The 27022-nt window shown below is 43.9% G+C and overlaps 2 protein-coding genes across 7 annotated transcripts; one reads left to right on the top strand and one right to left on the bottom strand.

Moving 5' to 3' along the window:
- Positions 1–8599, top strand: LOC144121131 (uncharacterized). The gene is made up of 2 exons (XM_077654102.1): positions 1–290; positions 2482–8599. The coding sequence occupies exon 2, from the start codon at positions 2506–2508 to the stop codon at positions 3013–3015; it is 510 nt and encodes a 169-aa protein (XP_077510228.1). The 5' UTR covers positions 1–290; positions 2482–2505; the 3' UTR covers positions 3016–8599.
- On the bottom strand, positions 4113–27022 carry LOC144121129 (contactin-1a). 6 transcript variants are annotated; one of them, XR_013312534.1, is made up of 8 exons: positions 26876–27022; positions 24053–24331; positions 21996–22186; positions 20378–20507; positions 16270–16407; positions 12654–13479; positions 8893–8957; positions 4113–7865 (listed from the first exon to the last, which is right to left on the bottom strand). XR_013312534.1 is itself a non-coding variant. In XM_077654100.1 (6 exons), the coding sequence occupies exons 1-6, from the start codon at positions 26943–26945 to the stop codon at positions 13295–13297; spliced, it is 993 nt and encodes a 330-aa protein (XP_077510226.1). In that variant the 5' UTR covers positions 26946–27022; the 3' UTR covers positions 4113–13294. The 6 variants fall into 6 exon arrangements, 2 of the variants coding, with proteins under 2 accessions (XP_077510226.1, XP_077510227.1); XR_013312533.1 differs by having other exon boundaries at positions 8893–13479; XR_013312532.1 differs by having other exon boundaries at positions 4113–8957.

Genomic DNA, 27022 nt, shown 5'->3' with positions numbered 1-27022 from the left:
CCCGTTTCCCAAATGGGACCGCCGCGGTGCGGCTTCTTTTTTTGGAACCGCTCCGAGTGGGCCGTGGGCTCTCCGCTGCGTGGCGCCTGAACTCCGCTCTCGCACACCGCACGCCGTGGTTCCTGCTGCCGCTTCTGCAGCGAACCTAGAAGTCAGCGCGCACCACCGAGCAGATCTCAGCACGGTTGTCCGTGGTACGGGCATGCTGTCACCTTTCCCAAGTGCGCCGCCCAGCGCACTCATTGTCGATCGTTGCCCTGCGACCCTACGTTGACCTTCCTCTATTACGGGTGAGTACGCGCTAAGGCGCAAGTATTACGTAGCTGTGCAAGTGGGTGGTGGACAGGGTCCACTGCTAGTCGTGCGCACTGTATATACCTCCTGGTGGCCACATGCCGTTATACAAGCTTGTGTGTATGCTGCCTTCTGGTGGTATAGTTTACGGAGTCGTTTGAACATTAAGCCCTCATGCATGCCCAACGCACGGTTTTCGAAGGCACGTCTTTTGTCGTGTATGTACATACTTTCCACCCGAATGACGTCGTACGCACGTACCTGTTCACTACAAAATAATTTCGACAAAGATGTATACGTTTTGTAGACGTCGACACTGTATGGCTTGGCTCACGTACGAGCTGTGACTGTGTTCAGGTATTCTTTCAAAACTTATCAAATGCCGCGCGGCACATGTGGAGGTCAACAGAGCGCGTTATAGAACGTAGATGCCTCAAGGTTTTCCTAGCATATCGGTGACCACGACATTTAGAACAGTTCAACCTGGACAGCCCCGAGTACCGCGTCTGGGCAAGAGCATACAGAAGACGCACTTTACTGGCACCAGAGATCGTCAAGTGTAGACTAGCTAGCCCAATCGGTGGTGCGGAAATATCCGCTCTTTATTTCCGTGCAACGACTGGAGCGGCTTGGACAAGCTGCGTTGCGCTATTCTTAGACGTCAGTCGCCATAGCAAGTCGTCCGGCCTAGCCTAGCGCGAGACGAAAAGTATCCACGCCGATGGGTCGACAAGACGCTCCGATTATTTTAAACAGAACAGCGCGCAGTTTGACAAGGACGAGGGAGACACGACACAGACGTTGTTCGGACCCTGTCAAAGTGCGCGCAGTTCTGTTTAAAATGACTTACCAACTCGCCCAAGCATCCGTTTTAACGAGCTCCGATTATGTTTCTTTTATACGGGCCGAGTAACGTGATTAACTGTGCTGAACGCGAGTACGTTGAATGTCACTTCTGGTTCGTGTCCAGCTGCACTAGTGAAGCACTGCGAATGTGCGAGTTTTAAGAGCGTTAGCTCTTATCACGTTTCTCGATTTCTTGGGGTCTGTTACCACATCCTTTCGGTGTGAAATTTTCAAAGTCCGAGGAATTCAAGATGGCGGCCCCCATAGTAAATCGATATAGCAACCGAATTGGTGATTGGTTGGTGACGTCATTAGTATATCGAATTGGTGATTGATTGGTGAGGTCACTGATTTTGTGACGCCATAATTAACTAGTCACGTGACTATGTTTAATCGCTTATAACCCAGTAATTAATGAGGCCATCATAAAACGAATAAGATATTTGGATTCCTCTAGATGAGTAGAACACGTTAGACACCAATATTAACTGATGATGTTAATATTTAGTTATGGTTAGGCTTAAATTTAATTGCTTATAATTAACCGATGACATCATGATCTAACTAATGGCATATTTGTAATGGGCTCAATGAGTAGAACACATGTTAGACACCAATATTGCCTAATTAGGTTAATATTTAGTTATGGTTAGCCTTAACATGGCAGCCGTGACATCAGCACTCGGCAGCTCACAAGGTGGTAGGCAAACGCTCGCCGTGAGGTATGCAAAAGTAGCCTAATCAAGTGGTAATACATCGCATGGACGATAGATTGTGCTAACAACTAATGCTCATTACTTCGTCTTCCAGACGGTGGCGGCATAATTTTTTGCTGCTGGTAGACAACACGTGTATTGTACTGTATACCGTAGAGGGACCGACGTACAGTAGCAATACACACACGCACAAAACCGAACATTCGTCAGTCTTCTGGTATTGGTTGCCCACCGCTGTTTTCGAACTGTCGATACAGACGAGACAAATGTTCAGTGCCTTCGAGATTCACAGCCTCACATACCTGTGGCGTACGCGAATCGTCAACCTTTAAAAAAAAAAGCATACAAAAATAGATTTACCATACCGGCGACGGACTAGCAGATACGTATATAGGTTTTACGTCCGCCTGCTGCGCCCCGGCCACACACTCGCCACTGTGCATGTGCAGCTCCCTTACGTAAAACCAGTACATCTCTGCTAGTACGCCTCCGGAACGCTAAATCTCTAAAGGCCTTTTTTTTCTTTTACTCCAGTGGCCAAGGCGCCAGTGTAAATTCTACACACAACATGACAGCAGTACGGCAGCAACGGCAGTGACACCGCGTTTCGCATTCTTCGTTGCAGGGCTGACGACTCCCGTGTCCGACCATGGCGATCAGACGCAAGAAGCCTGGCCAACCAGCTCGCCCTCCTGACCACTGCGTGCAGCCTCAGTGCACGAAGACCAACCGCGTCTGCAAAAGCTACGTTCAGCCCAGCAACCAGTTCACCGCGGCCAGCACTAGGCTAAGGCAGCAGCACAGGAACGATGGCAGAGAAATGCCCAAGAGTTCTCCTGCCGGTACGCTGTCACTGACAGAGAGTTCAGAACATTCGAGCCCCGCAGACTGCACCGTGCACAAGGGCGACGAAAACCGTTCCGAGAACCCGACCTTAACGACGTGCAAAGGAGACAGCGTAACCGGCGGTGACAACTACTGCGGAAAAGGAAGCGAGCCCGGAGAAGGCAGTGCATCAGCAGAGGAGAGTGTCTGTCGGTTGCAGAACCGGCTACGCGACAACTGGTCCAAGTTGGTCACGGATAGGATCACCATGATGGCGTTCGCGCGCTCCCTAAAGGGCCACAAGTGCCCCACTTTCCTCTACTGTCAAAGTTGAACTTGTGGATATTCTTAAAACATGCTTGTTTCTTGCACACGGCATTGACCATAGTATATATGTACAAAGAAAATGAGCAACAACCAATAGTGTGCACTAGGTATATCGAAAAAAAAAAGATCCCTGTTAATTGTTTCACCGCTGACGAGATCAACGCATGTGGTGCCTGGTGCAAGTGTGTCTGCTAAAACCTTTTCTATTTTTCTTGCTTTTCATATGTGGCGTGTATGCGTGCAAGCTGCCATGTGCATTTAACTCCCACAGGTGCTCTTCCATCCTCAGTGCACAAAATACTTGCATGTACCCCTTTAAATACGGCATGCAGAAGAAAAAATATGGCACAGGAAGTCTTTGAAGCCTCAAGACTGACTGTATTCATGTTAGTCCTCGCAGCATGCCCAGCTACTCTGCTCCACTAGCAAAGCTTGAAAGCATGGCCACACTCCATGTGCCCTCTACATAGTTATGTGGCTTTTTTTAGGTTTTGTAGTTAAAAACCTATGCAGTGCTTATGAGCTTCAGCTGATGTTGACAAAATGTAAATGGTGCACACCTGAGAGCACTGGCATTTGCTTGCTACAGAAAACACACAAATGCAAAAGCGGTTGTTTTGAAACAAGCTATGTCCTTCTCTCAAACTGCATGTATCGACATCAAATGAAATGAACAGGGAAATTGAAATATGAACAGTAAAATGCTTTTAGTTTCATCAAGGTAAATTCTTACACAACTGTCATTTTACGTGCTGAAGCTTTCAAGCACTGCTAAAATATCAGCTTGTGGCATGAAAGTTTGCCAAAGGCCAATAATTATTTTTATTTACTGTGCCGGAGTGTGGATGACCAAGACACTGAAAATATAAAGTTAAGTGTAACATAACGGTACTGCTGCTATGTCCAGTGTGTAATGTGCTCTAGCATAGGCAATGCTACGTTCACGAGACTTTGCTTCATGTTATAACCAGTGCTAATTGTTGTTGGCAGCTGACAATGCCAACTGAGGAGTGCTAGTCAATGAAAAGAAAACTTACTCAATAGACTATCATACAGTCTGTGTATTCTTTTCTTTTGTGTTGTGCTTTCAAAAATACTACACAGTAAAGAAAAAAAGCAAAGTATTTTTATTACAATGAACTGAGTATGGCATCGTTCATATCCTTGGCCTCACACATCCCTTCACACACATGCATCCTTCACTTGACCGCAACAAAACTGCTGACAGCAATGCAGAAAGACTCAGCTCTAACCACCAACATCAGGTGTAAAAAAAAAACACGATAAGTTATGCAAGAAGTGGCACAGAAATGGCAGCCAAGCTACCCTGGCACATATTAACCATGCATACAGGCGCTGGCTACAGGTGCAATAAAAAAATAGTGGCACATGTTACATATGGCGAGACAATCAATCTGAAAGCACCATTCGCACATAACTGGACACCACGATCACCACCATAATTGCCACCACTATGTGAGATGTCCGTCAAGACAACAGCAAAATGATGAGCTGCAACTTCTTTATTACTACAAGCACAGTAACAGAATGCTAGCTTGTATGTTTATTGCACTTAGCACATCAATCCGCGCTTTATATACGGCCCTCACCAAGAAACCTAGTGCACATGCATTTTTGGAACTGGATGTTAGCGTGCACTCACCATAAGCACTTGTGAGTTCTGCTACTAAAGCAATCTACCATTTAGCTTCTGTCCAGGACTTCCATCCTGCAAGTCACACAGACTCGGTGAATGCATTAAATCAAGCTTTAGCAAGGATGGACAAGGCAACTTGTAGCGTGAGGAATGTGTCAAACAGGCTAGTCAGCAAAATGGTAAAATTGGTTGAGACTCGTGGTGAGAGATCAGTGAACACTACTTCAGTACTGGATTCTTGTTTCCCAGAAAGTAATATGTGCGTAACGGCTGGCATAGGTGTGCACAGCTTTCCATAATGAGGGGTAAAAGTTTGTGGTAGCACGTGTTTCGTCTTCTGGGTAGCAAGGAACAATATGGGCAAAATTTACATCCCCTTTTTTCATGCCTATAAAAGGAGGGGGGGGGGGGGGCACTTCCACTACCTGCCTTTCCTGTGTGTGTGCCTATGCTCACTGGGCCAATCAAAAGTTCAATGGCACAGGAAGGTGCCTTCTCAATGAACTAAATATTACATGAAGAGGACAAGCAACTTTTTGCAAATAAGCAAGCTTCACAAACACGTATGCAACATTTCAAATGTTTATGAAATAAATGCACTTTGTTCCGAGCATTCTATAAATGCAGGAAACTTGAACCTGCAATAGAGACCAAAGTAGCGGTAGCTGTGTGAGAGTACCATCAGACTATGCTGACTGCTACTCGCAAAACAAAGGTTTGCAATGCCCTTGTGCAAATGTTTGGGTTGTCAGCTCAGAACCAAAGCAAAAATGGCAGCCTTATAGATTAGGTTACAGTGACCTAAAAAAAGTGCTGGAAGTATTACGTCTTTAACCACCAACCCCAAGCTGTACTTGTGATGAGAGATTGTATCGATATTGCCAATGATAAGTCACACTCATCCAGCCTGATATTGCTGTGCTCCCACAGCCAAAGATGAGTTATGGTCGGCAATCGCGTTGGTTGTAATTTTCAACACTAGATAGTGGCAGTTGTCCATGAAAAACGTGTTTCCCACCTTTAGTGTACGTTTTAAGCCTGACAACAGTCAGTTTTGCCAGAAATTGGCAAAACAATTTGGCGATTTTGGTACGTTTTTTGGGAATTCATTTAATGGTTGAAGGGTTAAGCATTGATGTGCTTCCAGCTACTGCATGTTACTTAACGCCAAGGTAGTTTTATTTAAATCAGACAATAAAAATACAACTAGTACTTCGGAATGCTACTACTCACACATTATGCAGCTGGTACAAGCCATAAGCAAGCTGCACTTTATATGCAAGTATAGCAGATATACATGACTTATTTTATACACTGATTAGCAGCCTTCTGCAAAAAATGTTCCCAGGCACAGTGGAAGGGCTCAAGTGTGGTGTGGTGTTTCATAATGCAGCTTCGAGCAGCCCACTGTGAGCTATTTCACACAATGCACCTCAAAAACTGGGCAACACAGAAATGGCACAGTTAGAAATTTCACCAGGTGTTGTCCCTGAACGGGAGAATAAGTTAGTAAGCACAAACATAACATTTTACAGCAAAACGACAACCCATACATGCCATCCTTAAATAGAAGTAACAACAAGCACTACTCAGTCAAGCACAAGAGTGCTAATCAAAAATGCAAGTCTAACAATTGATGAAACCACCTTTGTTTAATCTGCAATGATTGTTAGGGCTGGACTGAAGGCTGACACACAGACGTGTTGACAACACTGAGCCTACAGCACCTGACGTGTACTACTTGAAACGAGACAAAAACTGACACTGATACCGAGACACAAACCTGTTAAAAAGAGCGGAAAGAAGCTGTACAAGAGATGTCTGACTGCACACGTCAACCAGTAATCACTGTTTGAATGAGCTGTCAAAATCATGCAACACGATTCATTTCAGCTGCACAGACAGTAACCTGTGGAGAATTCTTTTCCAGCCTACATTTTGGTCCACTAAGTTAAAAACTTTCCTGCACCTTGTAAGAAGGTACAGAGGTAAAAAAAAAAGCTGCACCACACCTTTTACAAGACCGTTGGCTATCATATGTAAAGGAACATTTCAGTACAGGAAGAAAAGTTTAGGCAGCAGCCAGTAGCAGGATTTTAGCGGTGGCAATATATTTTGAGTAAAATGTTAGACATGTCACACCTGTACAAGCTTAGCAAGTCCAAATAAGAAATTTTTGTGTCCATTTATGAGTTCTCATAAAAGAGCCTTGCCACTGTTTCCTGTTGCCAGTACAGGAATGTTCAAATGCGAGAGAGTCTGAATGTAATGAGCACATCACAAAGATGGTCTCACAGTCATATAGGTGCCTAAATGCCATTATCTGCCACCTTCCATTAATTCAACCTGGATGGGACATAAACAATCAGTTCGAATCAAATGATGTGCTACAAACTTGCTTTCAATTAATCCTTCACTCACTAGAAGTATCTTGTGACTCTTTTTCGCATGTGTAAGCTACCTTTGAACACCGACATGCACTCTAAAGCACGATTCGCATTGCTTTTGCATGTAGTGAACTGTGCTAGGAGTTGGAAAAAAAAAAAGCTTTGACTACAGCCGTAGTCAGCTACATGCTAGATGTTACTCTTTCCATCACCATCACTGCTGCTTCAACAACCCAGCAGTGTGGATGCTAAAGATCAATCGTCAGCAAACCCGAAACCACATGCAGCAACGCAGATGCTAGAGACAGTGTCAGCAAATCTTTCTCTCGCACCATCTTTCACTCTCACCTTCCTTCCCTCCCTCAAAGTGCGGTTGAGGTGTCCACTTTGAAGTGAGACAGTTACCGTGCATTTCATTTTCTGATAACCAATAAATCAGGTACCCAGTTCACAAAACTCCTGTCAGAACTAGCCATGGCTATTGCGTCCCCAGACAGAATCAATGATTGGACCAGCCATGTGAATGGAAGAGCATCGACTAATCGAAAATTGTTTTTACATGTGAACACGTTACAATTTGGCCACTAATTAGCTCCCACTAGGTGTTAATTTTCTATTGTGTGCACTGCTTTAGTGAGTGTGTGCATGCTGCTTTTTCCTTGTCAATGATCCCTCAACCATTATTCTCTGGAAACAGTCAGCATCCGTGTGCCTCCCACAACCCAATGGTCTACTGCATCTGTTCATATGTGGTTTTCAGTGGCTGCCACGCTTGATGTGCATGGCACATGCAGTAGTACATAAAGGCTCCATCTGTAAGAGCAGGCACCACACAACAAATAGAAAACATCTTGGTTAGCACATTTAGCACAACTGGCAACAATTATAATCTTTCTCCACAAACAAAGAAGCGAGAGTTGGAACTTTTGCACAAGAGTGAGTTGAAATGAATAGATGGATTAACTAATCATGAATTAGCAGAAGTCAACTGGTCCCAATTATTCCAGCAAATTATGGACAAAAAACTCAGCACAAGCTGGTGCAGCTTTGCTACAATTTTGGCTTAGCAGTTCTAGGAAAACTGCTTCTGTGCTAGAATCCCTATACTTTTCTTGCATTTTCAAGCGAGCAAAATGTTTTTACTTTGAAGGACACAAAATACATGCAAGGGAAACGACAGAAAACCACTCCAGAGACAGGTGCTCCTGTGCCTACACCAAAAAACAAAGATAGTGATGTGCTGGACACTTTTGCTCATGAAATGGAATGCAATTACTTAACATCTATGAATATAAATAGAGCATAACTACAATGATAATGTTACATTGACTTAAAAGATGGCTACATTTTTTTTTTTTTCTGAAGATCAACTGCTCGTAGAACAGTCGTAAAACCCTTCCTTTTGGGACACTTTACCTCCAAGAAATGCGTTGAAATGCTAAAAATTCACATTGCGAACACCACTGATAAGCAGGAAATAGAATGGAAGAACAGAAGTTATTTAAAATAAACTGTGGCCTACATACGGCCATCTCTTCATCCTTTAAGAGACTTGCATTGTGTTTAAATGCAACTCTTCCTTCACCAAGCACTCCAGTACTGAAAAGCAGCTTCAGCTTACAATGGCACCCATAAGAAAGAAGGGCTTTTGAGAACCATGATGACAAGAGCTTTCCATTAAGCTCCGTCACAAAGTTGGCACACACAATATGAACCGAAATTAAATGAGATCATAGACAGCACTTCGCAACCTTTGTACAACATAAGCAAGTCCACAAATTGCAGACTGCGAGAAAAGAAGGACCTTTAGAGGTATATAAGCAAGAACACATACACCTACCCTTTAAAAAAGCACTTCCAATACGGCTACCACGGGTAGGGAACAACCAGGATAGGTTCCACAACCTGCACATAATACGCCCTACATAATTTTAAATGGTTCATCAGCGGTGCTGTCTGTTTGCTAATATGCCACACCAAAGGTCGAGTCTATTATAGTACTGATGCAATTTTCCTCGCACTTACCGAAATTCTGTCGTGAGAGATCTTCGACGTTATGTGAACTGTATGAACTGCCCGCAACAAAAAGCACAAACAGAAGTTTTACTATAAGGGTATGAACTGTTTCAATTTTATGAGAGGGAGCCACCATGGTGGCTCAGTGGTTATGGTGCTTGGCTGCTGACCAGAAAGACACGGGTTCGATCCTGACCGCAGCGGTCACATTTTGATGGAGACAAAATGCTAGAAGCCCATGTGTTGTGTGATGTCAGTGCATGTTAAAGAACCCCAGGTGGTCTAAATTATCCAGAGCCCTCCACTGCGGTGCCCCTCAAAGCCCGAGCCGCTTTGGGACATTAAACCCCATTAACCCATAATATAAAGAGAGGACGTCTTTTTGTTTACAAAAAAAAAAAAAGTGGCTAATCAAGGTTCTCCAATCTGGACATAAAATTCAGACGTGATTAAGCAATGGTGACATTACCCACCCATCCAATGGCAGCAAAGCATACATGCTAAACAAAGTATTCTATTGCAGTGCTGCCCACTGGAGGTAAATTATGTTACAATTCTGGCATTAAAGGCACTGTAAAGGCAACAAAAACATGAACTGATGCTAGCTACAACAGTGCCTGCCAGCCTTTCCACGGCTGCGAGTTTTTTGTAACTCTCTCTGTATACGACACTTCGTACAACTGTCACATGTGCACTACAAAACTTGTTTTGGCAACTACGAGTACCCTAAGACAACGGTCACACATGTTCATCTGCACAAGGTTCATGAAGTCTGTATGCAGACTGCACCAGCAGCAGAGGTTGAGCACAGCTCTACTAAGCTGAACACCAAGAGTGATAGATGAGATGCTATGCCCTAGCGAACCTTGCATGCCAGAAATCTATCAGAGCATCTCAATAGCATTACCAGACTTAAAAGGCGTGTCTACAGAGTCTATCACCACTCTCGCACCCTGCGAGCCTCATTGTGATGCCACTCTGTAAGAATAATGAATCCGTGGTGTAAACATGCGGTGGACGCGCGAGGTCGTGAGAAGCAGAGTCACTCAAAATTTCTTCATCTCTATGGACATCGAAGCAAAAGCTTGCAAAATAGGAACTAAATGGGTCAGCTCCAGTAGGAGTATAATGATGAAATACGACAAAACATGACCAAGCCGCTTTCATTAGTGACAAGTAGCACTAAGTTATCTACAGCCAAGCACTTTACAATTATGTATACCCTTAGCAACAAGAGACGTTCGATTTTTTTTTTACTGTTGTCACAGTTTTCTTTTTGCTTAATAATCTTACTACGCTCATCCTAATGCAGTAAAAGCACACAAGGCATTGCAAGACCAGGCTGCCATGAAAAAATTTTTACACAACTCGCCTGTGAAACTGCTAATTTTTCATGCACAGCCTTGCTTAGCTTATCTCTGCACAACGAGTTGCTGTTATGCAGACATTGCAGTACTGGCAGATAGAGATGTTTTCTGCAACTTCTGCGTCATCCAATGAACAATCCTCTTGAAACGATAAAGTTCTTACGTGCTGGTGACAAGTGAAGTGACTAAAAAAATAAGAACTCAACATCTAAAGCGAATAATTACAAGCCATCTTTTTTTCATCAGTTTTGGTATTGCTCAGCATCAACGAGCAACTCCTGCATGATGAAACATTGAATAAACTGCAGTATCGCTGATTATGTGGGCTCGGAAATCTCGGACGTGAGAAGGAGTTTGTTTGGTCTGCTCAAGTCTTTTTTTTTTTTTTAACGGACACAGCGATATCACGATTTTTGTGAACTTGCGTGAGGATGACGTATTCAAACTGTTCACCAGCACACCGAAAAATATTACTATATGAAATTCTATTTAATGCCTACTAATGAAACTGGCTTGGTGGCATTCTGATGACCTAAGGAAAAAAATTATATACTTTGCTCCCGTTATTTAAGTTTTACATCCATAATCCTTTACGGCTGAAAGAACATGCAAGCTATTTTGCACCAAGAGAATTACAAAAAAAAACTACTGAAGGAACAATGCCTTCCTAAACTATACATGGTGGCTTTTAGGCAAAAACATGCAAATGATGAAATACCATGTGACCAGACAGGTTATTCACCAATAAGAGACGGAATCAAAAAATAACTCGCATACTGGTAACAGCATGATACAACTTTGTGTTAATGAAACTGGCCATTCCAACTCTGCACACCATAGGTGGCCCGTGTATTTTAATGGCAATTAAAACTTCTGAAGGCCGAGACATAATCAGTATCATTCCTTAGCTTTATAGCAATAAGCCTAGGTTGCACGCACGACACCAGCTAAGAAAATCGGCTACAAAAACGCACATGCTCTGTAGCTAGGATAGCAGTGTGAAATAAGTAATGAGACATAACTATTTCCTGTAACTGCCACGCTGTTCACACATCACAACTGCAAATACCTTCCCATACAGGCTGTTCAAGGCAACGTGAACCCATGTGAAATGCCCGACTCTAAGCAACTTAAACTGAAACAACTACTCAGAAAGAAAAGTTCATAAACTGCATTGCATCCAGAAAATTTACAACATTTTCTACAATTAAGATGAAAATGGTATTTGTGCTGTTTTGAGCAAAGAGAACAAGAACTCAATGCTTCTGCTCCTCTAAACGAAACTCGTAACTGCACTAGTGCAATCATTTAAAAAGCAATAGTAGTTGCAATACAGCTGTCCCAGGAAACGCACTCTGCCATGCAGTCAGACGGAAGGAACGCTTTGCATAATTTAAGACAGTGCCTGAAAAGCCGCACATCTGGTAAGAACAGCCCAGTAGTCACAGGAGGAAACTTGAGAGCTATAAAAAGCATCCCACACTCCTGTCTTGCGAATAGACCCACTGCTCAGTCAAGCAACAAAATCTCACTGAAGTGCAATCAATGCACACCACTGCTCTGCTTCGCATTACAGTTAAATCCTGACTAAAAAGGTGGCAGAATGCACTTCGGTTTGTTATGGCCACAAAGCGTGCTAACTTGTAGTTGATGAATATGCTTTTCACGATATAGAAGGCGACGCAAAAGGCACTGTTCAAGTAAAGAAGCATCATACTTCTTTTATATGATGCGCAAAAATAAATCTGAAGTCATCTGATCAAGATTTCAGCGAGAACAATAAACTAGGGTTCATCAGAATGACCTGATCTGTAAGCCAATAATAAGCTCTTTCTACTACAACTCTTAACGAAGTTTTTTCCATATGTAGACTTTTCCTGTTTCGTGCAGTTCTTCTATTCTTGTTTATCCAGCAATTGCAATTTGCAAGAGCTAGTTAGCAAGCATTGGCTTCAACTGCAGCTACGCAGCAGTAAGTGGTGAGCATAAAGTTCAGCACTCATTGACAGAGAAAATGCCTATGCAATGGCCTTCCTAATTGTCTTTAATGTCAAGGTCGGGGGCGCACTTCACAATAAAGGCATTCAGAAAATTGTGGGTACACTTCTGAAAAGCAGAGCATAACACGGCCACAGCTCTCGAGAAAAAAACCACACGACGGTAAACAACGGAGGAATGCACAATGGGGTTGCACACTCCCCGGCCAGCACAGACTTACGTGGACCAAGTGGCACAAACCGCCGACAGTTGCAAGTGGTTCACAGAACCTCAACCATGACTGGCACTGTCCCCTTTGCGTCTTCACACTTCAGTGCTGCCTCGACAAATAACGCTGGTCAAATGTCCCTCAGGAGCAACAAACACTACAAAAAAAAATGAAAGCTTTGATAAATCCGCACATCCAGTGATCAAACGCATCCCATATCTACAGAACTTGCCTTAGACGTGGACCTGTGCAAGCCAAATGAAGACAAGGGCACTCCAATCCAATCCGAGCGAGCTGGTTGGTGACAGTAATACGATGTTTCACGAGCATAGAAAAAGATCCGAGGAACATTGTACTCTTTGCACTTCAGTAGCCTGTTCAGACTACTGTCGAAACCAGAGCTGGGGCACTGCAAAGATGCTGGAAGTTGACTGGCCAAGACACAGAGATGATGGAGATCCTCTGTTGCTCCGGCAGGCATGCCGCAGAAAACTAGAGCAGTGAGCCTAGAAATAAGCAAGTCTGATGCCGCACATCGCACTGCTCACAGGTGCGAGAACTTCGTGGCACTAAGCTCCGGCACTTTACAGGTTGCTCTGGCGCTCACTGGCTGTGCTGCTAGACATGCTGAACTGGCGTTGTCTACTCGGTCGTCACACGTGCGATGGACGCACCACCGAGTTGTTGTTGGTTCTGACTGCACGTTCGTTGTTGTCGTTGCAGTCAGGACGATCAAGCAGAAAGCTTTCCTCCAGATCGACCTCAAAGCCAGGGTTGGCAACAATGTGGGGCACAACAGACGATTCCTCTTCCTCTTCCACTTCATCTTGAAGCTCCTCTGCAGAAAATTACTTTACTCAATCTCAGTCACGCACTCTTGCCCACATGCAATAATACACACAATTCCATTTCACTTTGTTCTGGGCCACAAACTTGAGTATCTGTTGTGAGAACCTGGAGCAAGTAACATGCAGCATACAGACAATGGCAGGGTCATTTGTTCCACCTCATTCAACCAGATGGCACTATCAGTCTTGTTTACTGGTGGCTCACACCTGCTGCTGTTTTTGAGACCGCTTTGTGTGGCTAGTTTCCCCAGAACCACAACTTTTCATTAACTTTAACGAATGCACGCAGGCGCATACTAATGCCAAACGTATCACCAAGCGAAACAGTCTGCGAAATTTTATCTTTACGCACAATATAGGCAAAGTGGAACCCCTTATGTGTCCCTCGTTCATGCGACAACCCGCATTTTACGATAAATTGGCGTGGGCGCAATCCAACATAGGGATAATGCATTAAAGGCCTCAATTCTAAGACAAAAATTATGCGCACTCCGCTTTGCACGACGTCTGTCAGGAACCTTTCGAAATGACAGATTGGCGCAGCTTTTTATTTTTTATTTTTTTCCTTTATGATGAGAGAGAGGAAAATGTTTAATGCATAGACTGGTTGGGTGGGTCCTCATTCCAGGAGCCCACTGGCTTTTTCCGCCGCTCTTACTCAATTCACCAGCCAAAGCTGGTCCTTTGAATGTGAGCTGGACGCCGCCTCCCAGTCCTCAGTTGTTGGGTTATTGATTTTTGGTATAACTGGGTTTTTCCGACATGCACATACCATATGGTATAAATCAGCCACTTCTTCGCAGAATGCGGATCGTACTAATTTGGAAAGATATAGCTGAATTTGACAGGATTTATATAAGTATTTGATTGCAATTTCTTTAAAATCACCCCTTGCTGAGCACCCTGTTAAGATTTTTGTGCGGATCAGCATATACGTTCCTCGTTAATCTAAAATGTTGGAGAAAATTACTACAGCTTAATAGTGGTTTAGAATAATTACGTTCCTGCGAATGTTGGGGGACCCGGGGTAACAGCGCGGGCAGCGGCGTGAGCGCCTTATGATGAGAATGCTTAATAGGCATTGCTGCCTGCTGCTTAAATGGCGGAGCGACAGAGGTTCTGGATGGAGTCTGGCATGGCCACACTGCATGTCACAAAAGTCTTTGAATAGTCGGAGCAGCCACATTTCTGGCGCATCGTCCGAATCATGTTTTCAAGGTGCATGTGACGTCTAATTAACTCTTTCTCTACCGCACCTTAGGCCATCGGTCAAACATGACTGACATTTTAAACCTGCCGCCAAAATTAAAGTCACCGCTCCTGGACAAGCTGCGCCATTAGACAGTCTAGTTCCCAGTCTAGTCTTATTTGCACTCTAGACTTTCCACTGGTTTTGAGGAGAGAAAAGGCACAGTAACTTGCTCACTTTGTTGGTGGATACCTCAACCCTGCCAGCGCTGTGGTGTCTTGTCTCGCTTCGTCCCCGTCTTTATTCGTGCTGTATCGCATTATGGAAAATTACCAACTAGCCCGATCTGCCACTCTTGCGAGAAAAAAAAAATACTGCTGTCCATACAGCTGCCAGCCAGTGTCCGTGTTTATCCTTTTACTAATTCACATTTCTGCGCAGCTGCCTGCTATTTATGCAGAAATGCAAATGAGTACAGTGATACATTGTTATGGCGAATAAGTAAAAAATCATAAAATAGTTCGCTATAGCCGAAATCTGTAATATAAAATTTCTTCAGAAGAGTGTGCAAAAACGGTAAAATTATGTCATTGAAGGGACAGCAATTCTGGAAATCCTTAGTAGAGAAATGAAGAGACGTTCTCCCAAGTTTTGGCGGCATATCGGAAGCACTCCGACGGCCACTATTCCGAAGACTATTCCGAAGGCCACAAAAAACCGAACGCCAGTAAGGCTGGCTTCCATGGACAGCACAGCAATAGCAGGTTAAGCAGCGGCTACGGTGTCTTCCCTGCATCACAGCAGTGTCGCATGGAAAGCGGTACATCAGAACGAAAGCTATCGCCGTTTTCACCACCTCCGTGACAGCCGACATGAGCGCAGGATTGTTACTGCAAGCTTACAACCACCTACTCTGCTACTTCCACGGCGCTGCTGATGGATGCCAGAGGCATGAACGCGTGCTGACTGCCGGACTGCAACCCTACACGCCGCAGCTGGCGAGTGCAAGATAAAAGTGCAAACCTTGGCACGAACGCTTGCATCACCACCAGTCACTTGTGCAGTGCAGCGAAGCCTGCCACCTACCATCCAAATGGGCACAGCTGGTGCTGGCGAGTTCGACATATCCATTTCATGGCCAACCGCATTCAATATATGAAGAAGCAATTGCATGCGTTTGTAAAACTTATTTACGAAGAGTTCGATATAGCCAATAATTCATAATATCCATGTTCGTTATACCACCGAGGCTTGACTGTAAAAGAACAAACAGGAACACTAGATGGCAAATGTTTAGACAATGTTCGTATCTTAAAAGAGGTGTCTGCCTAGCCAGTTTGGAGCCAGATCACAAGCATGTCATTTTCAGATTTTTTTTTTATGGGGTGCGAAATATTTTAGCTAATGGCAAGACAACAGACAATGTAATGTCATTCCCACGACAACTGAAACCAGGGCCAGACAGTTCCTGCCTGAGCCCTGACAAATGGTTTTCAGCAGAACATGACACGTTACCAAATAATTTGTGTAGATAAAGCCAGTTACTGCAGCCTGCAAGGATGCTTAACTGCCTTGAAATGAAGGAACGCACCATGCCGGCCTTCCTTGTAGATAAGCAGGCAGCTTAGGCAGGAGAGAATGAGGATGGTGCCCATCACCATGGATACGGCCACCATCCACGCTGCCGTGCTGAAGTCGTCACCACTGGCAAACATCTTTTGCACGACCTCTGCACAAAGATGCCAAGGGACGGCGCGGAAAATACAATGCAGCATAGCTAAATGCATGTACAGTGTACCCCATTTCTCTAACATCAGTGATTAGGTGGTGCACTGAAAAAGAAACACAAAAAGCAAAATGGAACAGCAAGTGCTGGGGTTAGGATATGACTCTCATGTCTATGTCGCTACGGTCATAAACCCCCAATAACCAAATCGCTGCAAAAGGTAAGTGTTTTTCATTACTGTGAGAATTATCCTGCACCAGGATACAGCACAAGCAAAAGGAAGGCTCAGACTGATAAGTACACGAGGAAGCACACAAAAACAAAACTTGCAGTAACTAAAAAAATTGCAGCCCTGCAATGAAAACAAACAGAACAAGGCAAATCACAATGCGGCATAATCGCATGGTTTGTTGCCGACTCATGAGCTAGGAACACTCGCATATAACAAAGCAAGGCACTGCACTGCATTGTCATCATTAACATTGACAATACTCTATATGCTGAACATGTAAGACGAAAGGTGCAAATCCTGACTGTCTGCATTCAGCAAAACAGCAAACCAGGTGAGCTGACACTGTTTCATGATTACTGCGAAAGAAATGGGTGCAAGGAGAAAGAAAACAACATGGCTGACTATTTCATCACTACACAGTTCGTGTTTTCTGGCACACTCTTTCAGTGCTATCATTAAGATATGCAGTCACACTCCACGAACTGTTATGAGTGTTCTAGCGACAGCAGGGTAGTATTTTTCTTATTTTTATTGGCCACCCTAATAAATGTCATGAGTGTTCCAATAGGAGCACATTTATGGGCCACTCTGGTGGGGTTGGTTGTGGGGTGTAAAATTTCGTGCTAAGGGGGGTGACCCCCACCATAAATAAATTTGCCCTGTGTTCCAAAGACACAGAGAACACAACAAGGTTTATGATGCACAGTATGCGATGGCATGGTATATGGGGACGTTTAACATCCCAGAGCAATATGGAATATGGCAGAGGGCTCCAGAATAATTGCGGCAACCTGGGGTTCTTTAAAGGAACCGAACACTGACCAAACCGTGTCATGAGATTATGGCGGAAATGAAAAGATTGTGCCTCAACTTGTAAGAATTGAGAACTACAATATCAAAAAAACCAGGATTTACAATTTTAATTTGGCATTTAAAATTGCATAAAAATCCACCTTGCAGTGAAACCTGTCATTATCACTGTAGCCCACCACGTGACCACATCTCAGTAAAATATCGCTCGTTTTAAGTGGTGTTTTTTTCTTTAAGAAGTGTTCAAGTTTATTTATAGTTTGCACTCTCCAGAGTGCCCTTTGATGTCAAGCAACGCTTCCTTGCATCATCGACCATGCGTTTTTAGCTTTTGTCACTAGATGGTGCCACAATGTATTGAATTTCTTGAATGGGGCAAAAACCACGATCTACTAAAACTTTCGACAACGAGGTGTAAAACACTGTGCCGCAACAGCGACTGGGTGTGGAAACTGAAATGAACGCTACTCTATATACTAAATATATCTTTTTACTCTCTTGTGGGTGATATTTGTATTATTTTTGGTACAGCACGCTTACCGTATTTACTTGCACAATGAACACTCTAGTGTAATGAATGCGCCCCCTACTTTGACAGTCAAAAGACAGTGCCATTTTTCCCCCTCGCATGATGAATGCACCCCTTTCTTTTGGCACACAGTCAGCTTATGATAGTCAATGTTAACAGGTGCCCTTTTTTTTTAAAATGCCGAAGCAACTTCGTGATAATATAAACCACCATGCGCTGAATGTCAATACTTCTATATCTCACTCCATACAGACGAACGGCCAGTAAGAATGTTCCAAGAGTAATCTGAGAACAAATACAAGCCACAGGTGGTCGAAAAGGGCTTCTCTACTCAACCTGCTGAATTAGATTGTAGCAACTTTTTGATGTCAGGCTTCACATTCAATGCTGTGGATTGCACCAGGGTGACCTTTAGTTGCATTCTCTTTACAAAGCATTATAGACCGCTGCGAGACTTGCACATGTGGGTTTAAGATAAAAGTTTTTGACTATGCTCTCGTGGGGACCGTGCTGAAGAGAATGTTTTATTTGATTTTGAAGGTGGATCGTACTGGATAAAGTACTTATTCCACTAGCCCACCATTTCTGTTTTTACCGCTTCAATTTTTTTCCGGAACATTTAACCCTACGTAATGAATGCACCTGCCAAATTTTGACAGATATTTTCAGAAAAAATAGCTGCAGTTTAACTACTGCTGAACCTGGTTAGAGAGCCAAAGCTGTGGTGTATCGGGCAACTAGATGCCACTTGGCATTTCTAACGTTGAGTGCATTCTGGACAATGGGTTGGCAGCGCGCACTCTGGCAGGTGGCAGTTAAATTAATGGTTGATCGCGGGATGTTGCACACCCAATGAATGCTGTGGCCCATTGCTGCAGTGCTGCATGTCTGCAACAACGTTGTCAGTGCTAATGCATGCAACCCTGTCTCTCTATCACCACCACCACACCCACTTCAAAGAGCGATTGAGGCGTCCACTGACCCAGGAAACCAGTTATGTGCCCTTCTTTTCCTCAAAATCATCCGAGTCTGAACAATGAACACTGATAGCTTCAGTGGCGTTTCTGCCACAAGTTGTCAATCCAATGATTGCAGCACACATCTGTTACTACCACCATGTAGCTTGCAGCGTGACTGAGGTGTCCACTGTCCAAGTGGGCCAGTTATGCACCTTTTTTTTGCTAACCAAAGAGTCTGTAGCGATTGCAAGGCTATGACTGAAGCGCTGCAACACGAGCGTGGTGACGATGGCAGCACAGTGCAGCTGGAGTGTAGTGACGTCATGGCAGCCACGTGATGCAGTTTGGCGGCAGAGGCGGCCCTGCCCTCGGCCTCCTCTCCCATTCCTCGGTTCAAGGCCATATGAAACACGTGCCGAACAAGTTACGGAAGGGAGTAGTAAAGCTTTCATTTTGAAAAGTTTGTTCATTACATGTGTGAACATGGTATCTGCTTGGATACATAAACCAAGCTTTACCAGGGCAAATAACTTGCAAACATGGCAAATCCCAATTTAAAAACAACCACGACTTTGAATTTTCCATTTATTTGGCCACGGTCACGCCAGTTTATGTTCTGTTTTGCAATCGGCTGTGCCGCTCTCATGTGTCCACGTCCACATAAATATGAACCTCACGGAGACAAATTTTATCATCTCCCAAAGCCTTCAAAGCTGAGCTTGAAAAACATTCCATGAAGTCGAAGGAACACAGGTGCCGAAGCTGAAGAGTGTAGCAATCACATGAAAAGAAAAAAAAGTAGTGCTTTTTGTTTTTTCACACAACTAGACGGTGCTAAGCTAATGACTCCAAATATTTCATAATTACTGATGCCCTGAGTAATTCCTTACTCCTCTTAATTTTAATTTAGCTGCCGCAGAGGCTCAGTGGTAATGGTGCTCAGCTGCTGACCCAAAAGATGAGTGTTCGAACCAGGCCGCGGTGATTGCATTTCGATGGAGGTGAAATGCTAGAGGCTTGTGTACTGTGCGATGTCCGTGCACATTAAAGAACCCCAGGTGGTCGAAATTATCCGAAGCGCTCCACTGCAGCGTCCCTCATTCCCTCATAGCCTGAGCAGCTTTCGGGCATCAAACCCCATAAACCAACCTAAACTTCCTCCTCTTAATTTACTACTTTCTTCTAATTACTGATACTACAAGTAATTTTTTGCTCTTGCTCTTAATTTATTCATCTTAATTTATAGCTGTGCATGCCAGAACCACCTGCAATAGAAGAAGCAGACGAAGAAGAAGAAAACTTTATTAGAGAGCACAGTCATTATGAGACCTTCTGCACAGTCTTTGTTTCATAGTTTTAGACTTCATCCTGTCACAGTGCTTGTAGCTTCAGTAATTATGACTAGAGTAAGAGCTCCATCATGGGTAAAACTGGTTAACAAACCTGCAGGGTCGAGCGGCTTTGAAGTGGAGGCATACACGGTGGTGGCCTCCCCGGGGCCGAGGCGGTTAGAGGCCCACATGCGGAACATGTACGGGGTGCCCGGCTCCAGGTGGTACACAAAGAACTGCCTCTGCATGGGACACCACATAGAGGACAGCATAAATTTCAGAAATAACCTGCAGCTCTCACAATACTGAGCATGCTAACAAGTATGAAACATGAATCACCCTCTTTCACACATCAAAGGAAAGCCTATACAGTGCTTACAACTTTCCTGAGAGCAGTGACAACCGCACAAATGAAACAGCTTGCAACTCCAGCCTTAGAGAATCCTGCTCCCAAATCATGCAGTGATGGTGAGACAGAACATGCACCCTTTTCCTAAGCAGAAAAAGCAAACAGGAACCCAATTCCTTGTTCAAGAAAGCTGGAAGCAGACTTCCACAATTAAAACTGGCTTTCCAAGCAACAACGTATACAACACCTGTGCTGAGAAAATCTTTTACAGCAAGGTTTAATGGCATCATTACAGCAATTCTCTTGCTATGCAGCAACACCAAGTGCCTAGAAAAGCAAGTGAGCATGCAGGTGTAGCCACTCAGCTTGCAGCATGTCCCTGAGAAAGCAAGTCTGCAGACACTTCTTATCCAAATTCTGACTCGCGCACTAGTAGTGGCTGCTTCCACAATCATGTATAAAAGTGACAATCACGTATCTGTGTAAAGCACTTTACAAATTAGCTTTTGGAAAATTACCGTGTAGTGGCACTATAGTGCTAAACCGGATGTGAAAAATGTCGGCACATCATGCTTGGGTAGAGATGTTCGACTCATTACCCATATGACATAATGTAGATGATTTCGATGCTAAACAGTCCCATGCAAAATGTTAGTTGCATTCAAAGGTGGAGCACCAAATGCGTCTAAACATTCAAGCCTGTCTGGAAAACATGATAGCAACTCAAACCTCATCTGTTACTAGATAGTGAAAGAATTTATTAGTCTGCATCTGAAACGAGTAGAGGTTAAAATTGACAAGGACATCATGCTTGAGTAGAGATGTTCGACTCATTAGCCATATGACAGTGCAGATGACAGTGATGCTCATTAGCCATATGACATAGTGCAGATGATAGTGATGCTAAACAGTCGCACATCGTGCATAGCAGAGTAACCGAAAGAATGAATAAACGGCACAAAGCAGGCAGTGCAACAACATACAACTTTCAGTTATGCTCAAAACATGTAGCTCAAACCCAGCTGGTTTTTCTTGCCTTCATACTAGTCCTGAAAACATCAGTTGGTTAAACGGCACTGAATGGTTCATGCACTGTCTCCCTCCATAACATCATTATAAAGTTCTTACTCCCTCTGCCAAAACATCTTGCTTGACTGAAACCAAGAATGATGAAAACAAGCAGGACCTGCTCTAGCAATCCAGTCCCCGATAGCATCGAACCGACCCAACTTCCATCTCGTTCTCTTTTCTACTGCTTCGTCTTTGCTCGTTCGTGGCAATATGAATACAAGCAACCCACAAGCAAGCTAGTTTACAAGGAGTCTAGAATGGTTGACAAAGTGGCTGCAGTGGAGGTAGCCCATGTTTCCCCTGTGCTCACAGCGGCAGGACTGATGTGCACGGGCAAGTAGTGATGTGCTGCTGCTGAGCTGTTGACAGGGGCCTCTGCAGCTTGGTAGGCCAAAGTGAAGTGGGAAATGGGGTAGCCTCCGTCACTGGTGACGTGCCACCTCACAGTGGCTACCACACTTGACGGATGGACCGTTACGTTTGCCAGGCGCCCAGGAGGAGCTGGGCAAAGGCATTGCAAAATGTAAGAAGTGAGAGTGGTTGGAATGTGCAAGAATACAACGGCTATGTAGCTCTCCTGTGAAAGCACAAAAATTTTCATTGCAGTTACAATATGAGCGATTTTTTCTGGTATACAAACAGCAACATCTGCTCCCCCAATAAGGCCAAAGGCTTAGTCAAGGCTTTGCCTAGTAACTGCTCATGTAAAGAAAGAAATTAAATGCAAAATGAAATGACCATCCAGAAATGGTATTAGATAAACACCAACATCATACCTTGCTAAAGCAAACTATAACTACGAAAGAAGAAGTCAGTAGCAGTCGTAATTCTTAATGCACATTTATAGTAGCAACTATACATAGTTTGAAACACTCAAGTATCAAGGGCCTTGCCTGCATGAAAGCATTAGCTCACTACCACTGCTTATTGAGTCCAGGAACTATCACCAGATCCCTGGAAAGAAATGTGTACTTTACACAAGGTCAACATACCCAGTGCTTAACACAGCACAAGAATACAAGGGAAGAGAACTACCCTTTTAAGCGTGTTGCAACAGAGTTGGGACACCTTGAGTGGCTAGCAGGGAGAGCATGAAATTTTTATAAAGAAACTCAAGTACCTTTTAGGAAAGTCAAGGGTTTCAGAGGTCAATATTAAAGAAAGATTTAAAGAAAACTTGTTCTCTGACTGAACTGTGAACTCCCTTTTGGCAAGAATTTCTTCTGCTATAACAGCTGAGTATGAAAAAAAACTGTCCTTTGTCTTCACTTTTGTACATTGACAAAAAATATCGAATCACTTTTTCCCTCTGCTTCTTTTTCAAAATAGTTTGCCAGTCCAAGGAAATACCTCACACTACTCAGAGTTCAATTGCAATTTGTACATTTCCTCAAACTGTAATTAAGCTGACTTTCATTGCTTTCACATTTGGATCAATAACTGCCAGCAGCTCACTTTGCTGTACTTCAACCAACACCTTGGGACAAATGCGGCACCAATAGACTTTTGAAAGATCACACACTTTGCTTGTTGAGAGCCATTTACATCTGATCTCACCCAGTAATGATAGCTACTATGCCCCAGTCAAGCAGGCAGGAACTCTCTTTCACCCTCGCATCCAAGCCTTCAGCCTCAAATGAAAGTGTCTCAGGCCTACACACTTTGCTTGTTGAGAGCCATTTACATCTGATCTCACCCAGTAATGATAGCTACTATGCCCCAGTCAAGCAGGCAGGAACTCTCTTTCACCCTCGCATCCAAGCCTTCAGCCTCAAATGAAAGTGTCTCAGGCCTATGTTGTCGCCTTGTACCTATACTCAGAGTTTGTCACTCATTATGACCTTTTTATCCTTCCTAACCTCCCAAATACTGTACCCTAGAGGAATTTGCCTCAGGCTAACCCCTGTTCCTTAACCATTATAAAGTTCTCACTCCCTCGGCCAAAACATCTTGCTTCACTGAAACCAAGAATGATGAAAACAAGCAGGACCTGCTTTAGCAAAAGTTGCACGACTAAGAAGATCACGTTTAAGAAGGCACTAATGGATTCGAAACCAAATCTCCAAGGGCAAAACCTAAGCTTTACAGCAGTTGTGATACACACTTTTCATGCATGTAGCAGGCACGTTTAGGAACCAGTGCTCCTACAACAGCCATGTGCAGCATGAGCACTTTGCACTCAGTGGCACCGTGCACCCATTACACCTGTGCCTTTATTGGTGCCTCTTTTTGATGCAACATTACCTGGTCACCCCTAATTGAACTCGTGGCAAATGGGTACACTAAATCCTGACATATTCCTGCCTTGTAATAAGTTATCTGCTGAACATGCAATGCGTTTTTCACAAGTTTTTAGTGCGCACTCACTGCGAATGACAAGCTGAGCACTGGTTCGGGGATGCGGAGTGTCCAAGTAGCAAGAGTAGTTCCCCGCATCAGACAGCAAGAGCCCTGACGACACCAGGTCCCCACGATACTCGTACACAGTCCAGCTGAGCTCAGGCCCCAAGCCACGGCCGTCTTTCAGCCAAAGGACACGCTGCGCCTGCTGGTGCTGCCTGCTAATGTTGCACTGTAGGGTGAGGCGTGAGCCTAGGTCTCTCTCAATGAGGCTCGGCAGCCCAGCTGCAAAGTGGTGATACGAGGCTGCAGGCCAAAAATAGGAAAGTGCAGCAGTGAAAAATAGGAAAGTGCAGCAGTGAATGCAGCAGTGAACATGACAGCACCATACAAGGCTTGAACATGGTTCAGTACCAGAAGCCTTCATCCTCAGCTATCACTCTTATCAGTATTTTCACTCTTTGCTGACAAGAAATGTAGCAAAGTGCTTAACAGCAAAGGGCACACATCAAAAGGTAAGGGGGCATTTTTATGTGTTGTTTTGTTTGTTTGATTTAGTATGCTGGGACTTACTATCAAAAAGAACTAAAAAATGAATCATCCTGGCCCATACCACTTAAGGCAGGTGTGTTGTGTTGACACAGGGCTGCCAGCACATTCAAATATGCACATGCTGATTCCACATTTGGCCTTGAGGGTGCTGACAGGAGACTATCCTAGGCATGCTGAAAATTAGTCAGCAAAGTAGTATGAGCAATGTTCTCATTGGCAAGGCCAGCACAGAAGCATTTATGATACACAAGAAGACGGCAGCTTCAGAAATGTCTCAGAAAGGGTTACTGGCAATGCTGCTTTTCAGTCCATATCAATGATGACCATGTGATGTCAACTGAAGTTGACAACAAGACTGCTTGCCCACAGATTCCTTTTTCCAAGCCCGATTTCACTACCGTATGATGTGAAATATGCCACCAGAGCAATACAACAAGAGAGACTATTTTGTTGCTGAATACTTTGTCACCAACAAAATGCCTCTCAAGGCAGGTCCTATCATTAGTGCTTCCAAGTTTGCAGACACATAAGTGCAGGTAAAATGCCACTTCTCCAACATACACGTGTCATCAACACAATCTTTATCGACGTGCATGCTTTGCTTACAGTAGCAGTCACACGAGAGGTGCACTGGTGGCAAAAATGTCATCATTAGTGGCACTGTTAGCTGTGGCAATAAACTCCAGCGGAGAACTCTCGCAAACTTCACTTTATTTAAGTGGGTTCTGCATTATCTACGTTACTGTTATGTAAAAGGTACGTCAGCAACATGTTTTAGAGATACAAGGTTATGTGCGACAATGGGATACACGAGTTTTTGCCAACTTCTCATGAAATTTAAAAGGCATTTCTTGATACCACCACCGTTCTTTATTTAAAACCCAGATTTCATCTTCTAGTCAGGCTGATGATGACATTACAGAAAAATTATTAGAGGTGGAACGCAGAACTCAACACGTGCCAAATTATGCATAAGAGCAACCGCAGCTTCTCAACAGCACCACTGGTATGTTCCTCTGCCAAGTCAAGCAGCACAAGCTATATGCCCCTGGCAATAGAGATTTCCTCTTGCAATGCATATATATCCTACATATTCACTTCTCTCTTTACAACGGGATTCTTCTTACATGCATACATGTGTTACATATTCACTTATGTCTTTACAGCGGGACTATATTTCTGCAATGTTTGGAATACAAACTTGAACAGTGGCACTACCATGAAGCCCCGTCCTTTCTTTCTATCGCTCCTCTCTTTCTTTCCTTTATTTGTACTAGCCGCAGCTCCGGTGCTTCAAGCTTCGACAGCAGATGCGCGGCTAGCAACATGTTTTCCTTCCGTTTAACCTTGTTTTTCTAAACCACCATCAATAATAATAATAATAATAATAATGCCATGAAAAGGGCAAAACTTCTATCATTAGCGGCCAGCACAAAAAATGACACGCGCAATGAGTGCGCTTCATAAAATCGGTTCGTGCTCTGAACTACGATCACAGGAGCTCCAACAAAGCTACGTCTTCCGCGTTCGCGCCTCCGGATACGGGAGAGTCTCAATAAAATAAATTATATTAAGATTTACAAAATAAGCGGAGCCTCAAGACACACAGCTGCACAGTTTTACAGCTGCACAGTTTTGGCAAAAAAAAAAAAAACTTTCGATCAGCATGGTGTGCCAAAACATTAGCTTAGTAAATGCAACGGGTTATGCAACAAGCTCTGCGGAGATTCTGCACAACAGTGAGCTAGTCAAGCCATTGACCGGTAAGTGAAAACGTGATCGCTGGAAGCAAAGGCTGGAAGCGCGCACCAAGCAAAAGCTTTCGGACTGCATGAGCGACTAAAACAACTGGCGAAAGATCCAATAAAAAAAATTTCACGATAAAATAATCAAGGTATACGCTCGTGACGTCGCCTAGAGAATGACACAAAGTTTTTGCTAGTGTTTGACCATAATTCGAGAGCACAGAATGCATTCCGCCCAGACTTACCCAAAGAAACCCTTTGCATCCTCCTAAATGAGTTAGCTGTCGCAGCGTATTCACAAGACCGCTCTCTGCGTGGCTAAAAGCAGCTAGCAACTGGCTGCGACATTGTGTTAACTGATCGCGTTTTAAAATCAAAGATTGAATTTAATTACACAAATACAGAGGACGGAGCGTTCCGTTAGAAAGCGGAGGACTCAGCGCTGGCATTTGACAGCTAAGTGAAAGCGATAGGGCGGTGGGCAAGACGCGCGCAAACCGATCACTCTGTGCTCAAGAACGTGAGGCGAAGTAGAAAAAATGTGTCTACGCACCTTCCAAAAACACATCATTCAAGGATAAAATCAGCAATAAGGAATTATGAAGGATTTTTCCGAACATCATAAGTTGCTAAGAGTCCATTTCGGCCATGTTGAAGATCGGCGCACTGATCCCTAATTTGCTCGCATTAACTTGTACAA

The sequence above is a fragment of the Amblyomma americanum genome, chromosome 2 (assembly GCF_052857255.1).
Source record: "Amblyomma americanum isolate KBUSLIRL-KWMA chromosome 2, ASM5285725v1, whole genome shotgun sequence".
NCBI classification, from domain to species: Eukaryota; Metazoa; Arthropoda; class Arachnida; order Ixodida; family Ixodidae; genus Amblyomma; species Amblyomma americanum.
Note: the sequence above shows the minus strand (reverse complement) of the source record. Positions and strands in the feature narration are given on the sequence as shown.

Excerpts from the sequence above, each read along its gene's own strand:
- LOC144121129 (XM_077654100.1), bottom strand. The coding sequence starts at position 26,945 with ATGATGTTCGGAAAAATCCTTCATAATTCCTTATTGCTGATTTTATCC. Across the intron at positions 22,187-24,052 it reads TGCTCAGCTTGTCATTCGCA|CTCCTCCTGGGCGCCTGGCA; the intron begins GTGAGTGCGCAC and ends GCCTTTGCCCAG. Across the intron at positions 13,480-16,269 it reads CTACAAGGAAGGCCGGCATG|AGGAGCTTCAAGATGAAGTG; the intron begins GTGCGTTCCTTC and ends AATTTTCTGCAG.
- LOC144121131 (XM_077654102.1), top strand. The coding sequence starts at position 2,506 with ATGGCGATCAGACGCAAGAAGCCTGGCCAACCAGCTCGCCCTCCTGAC.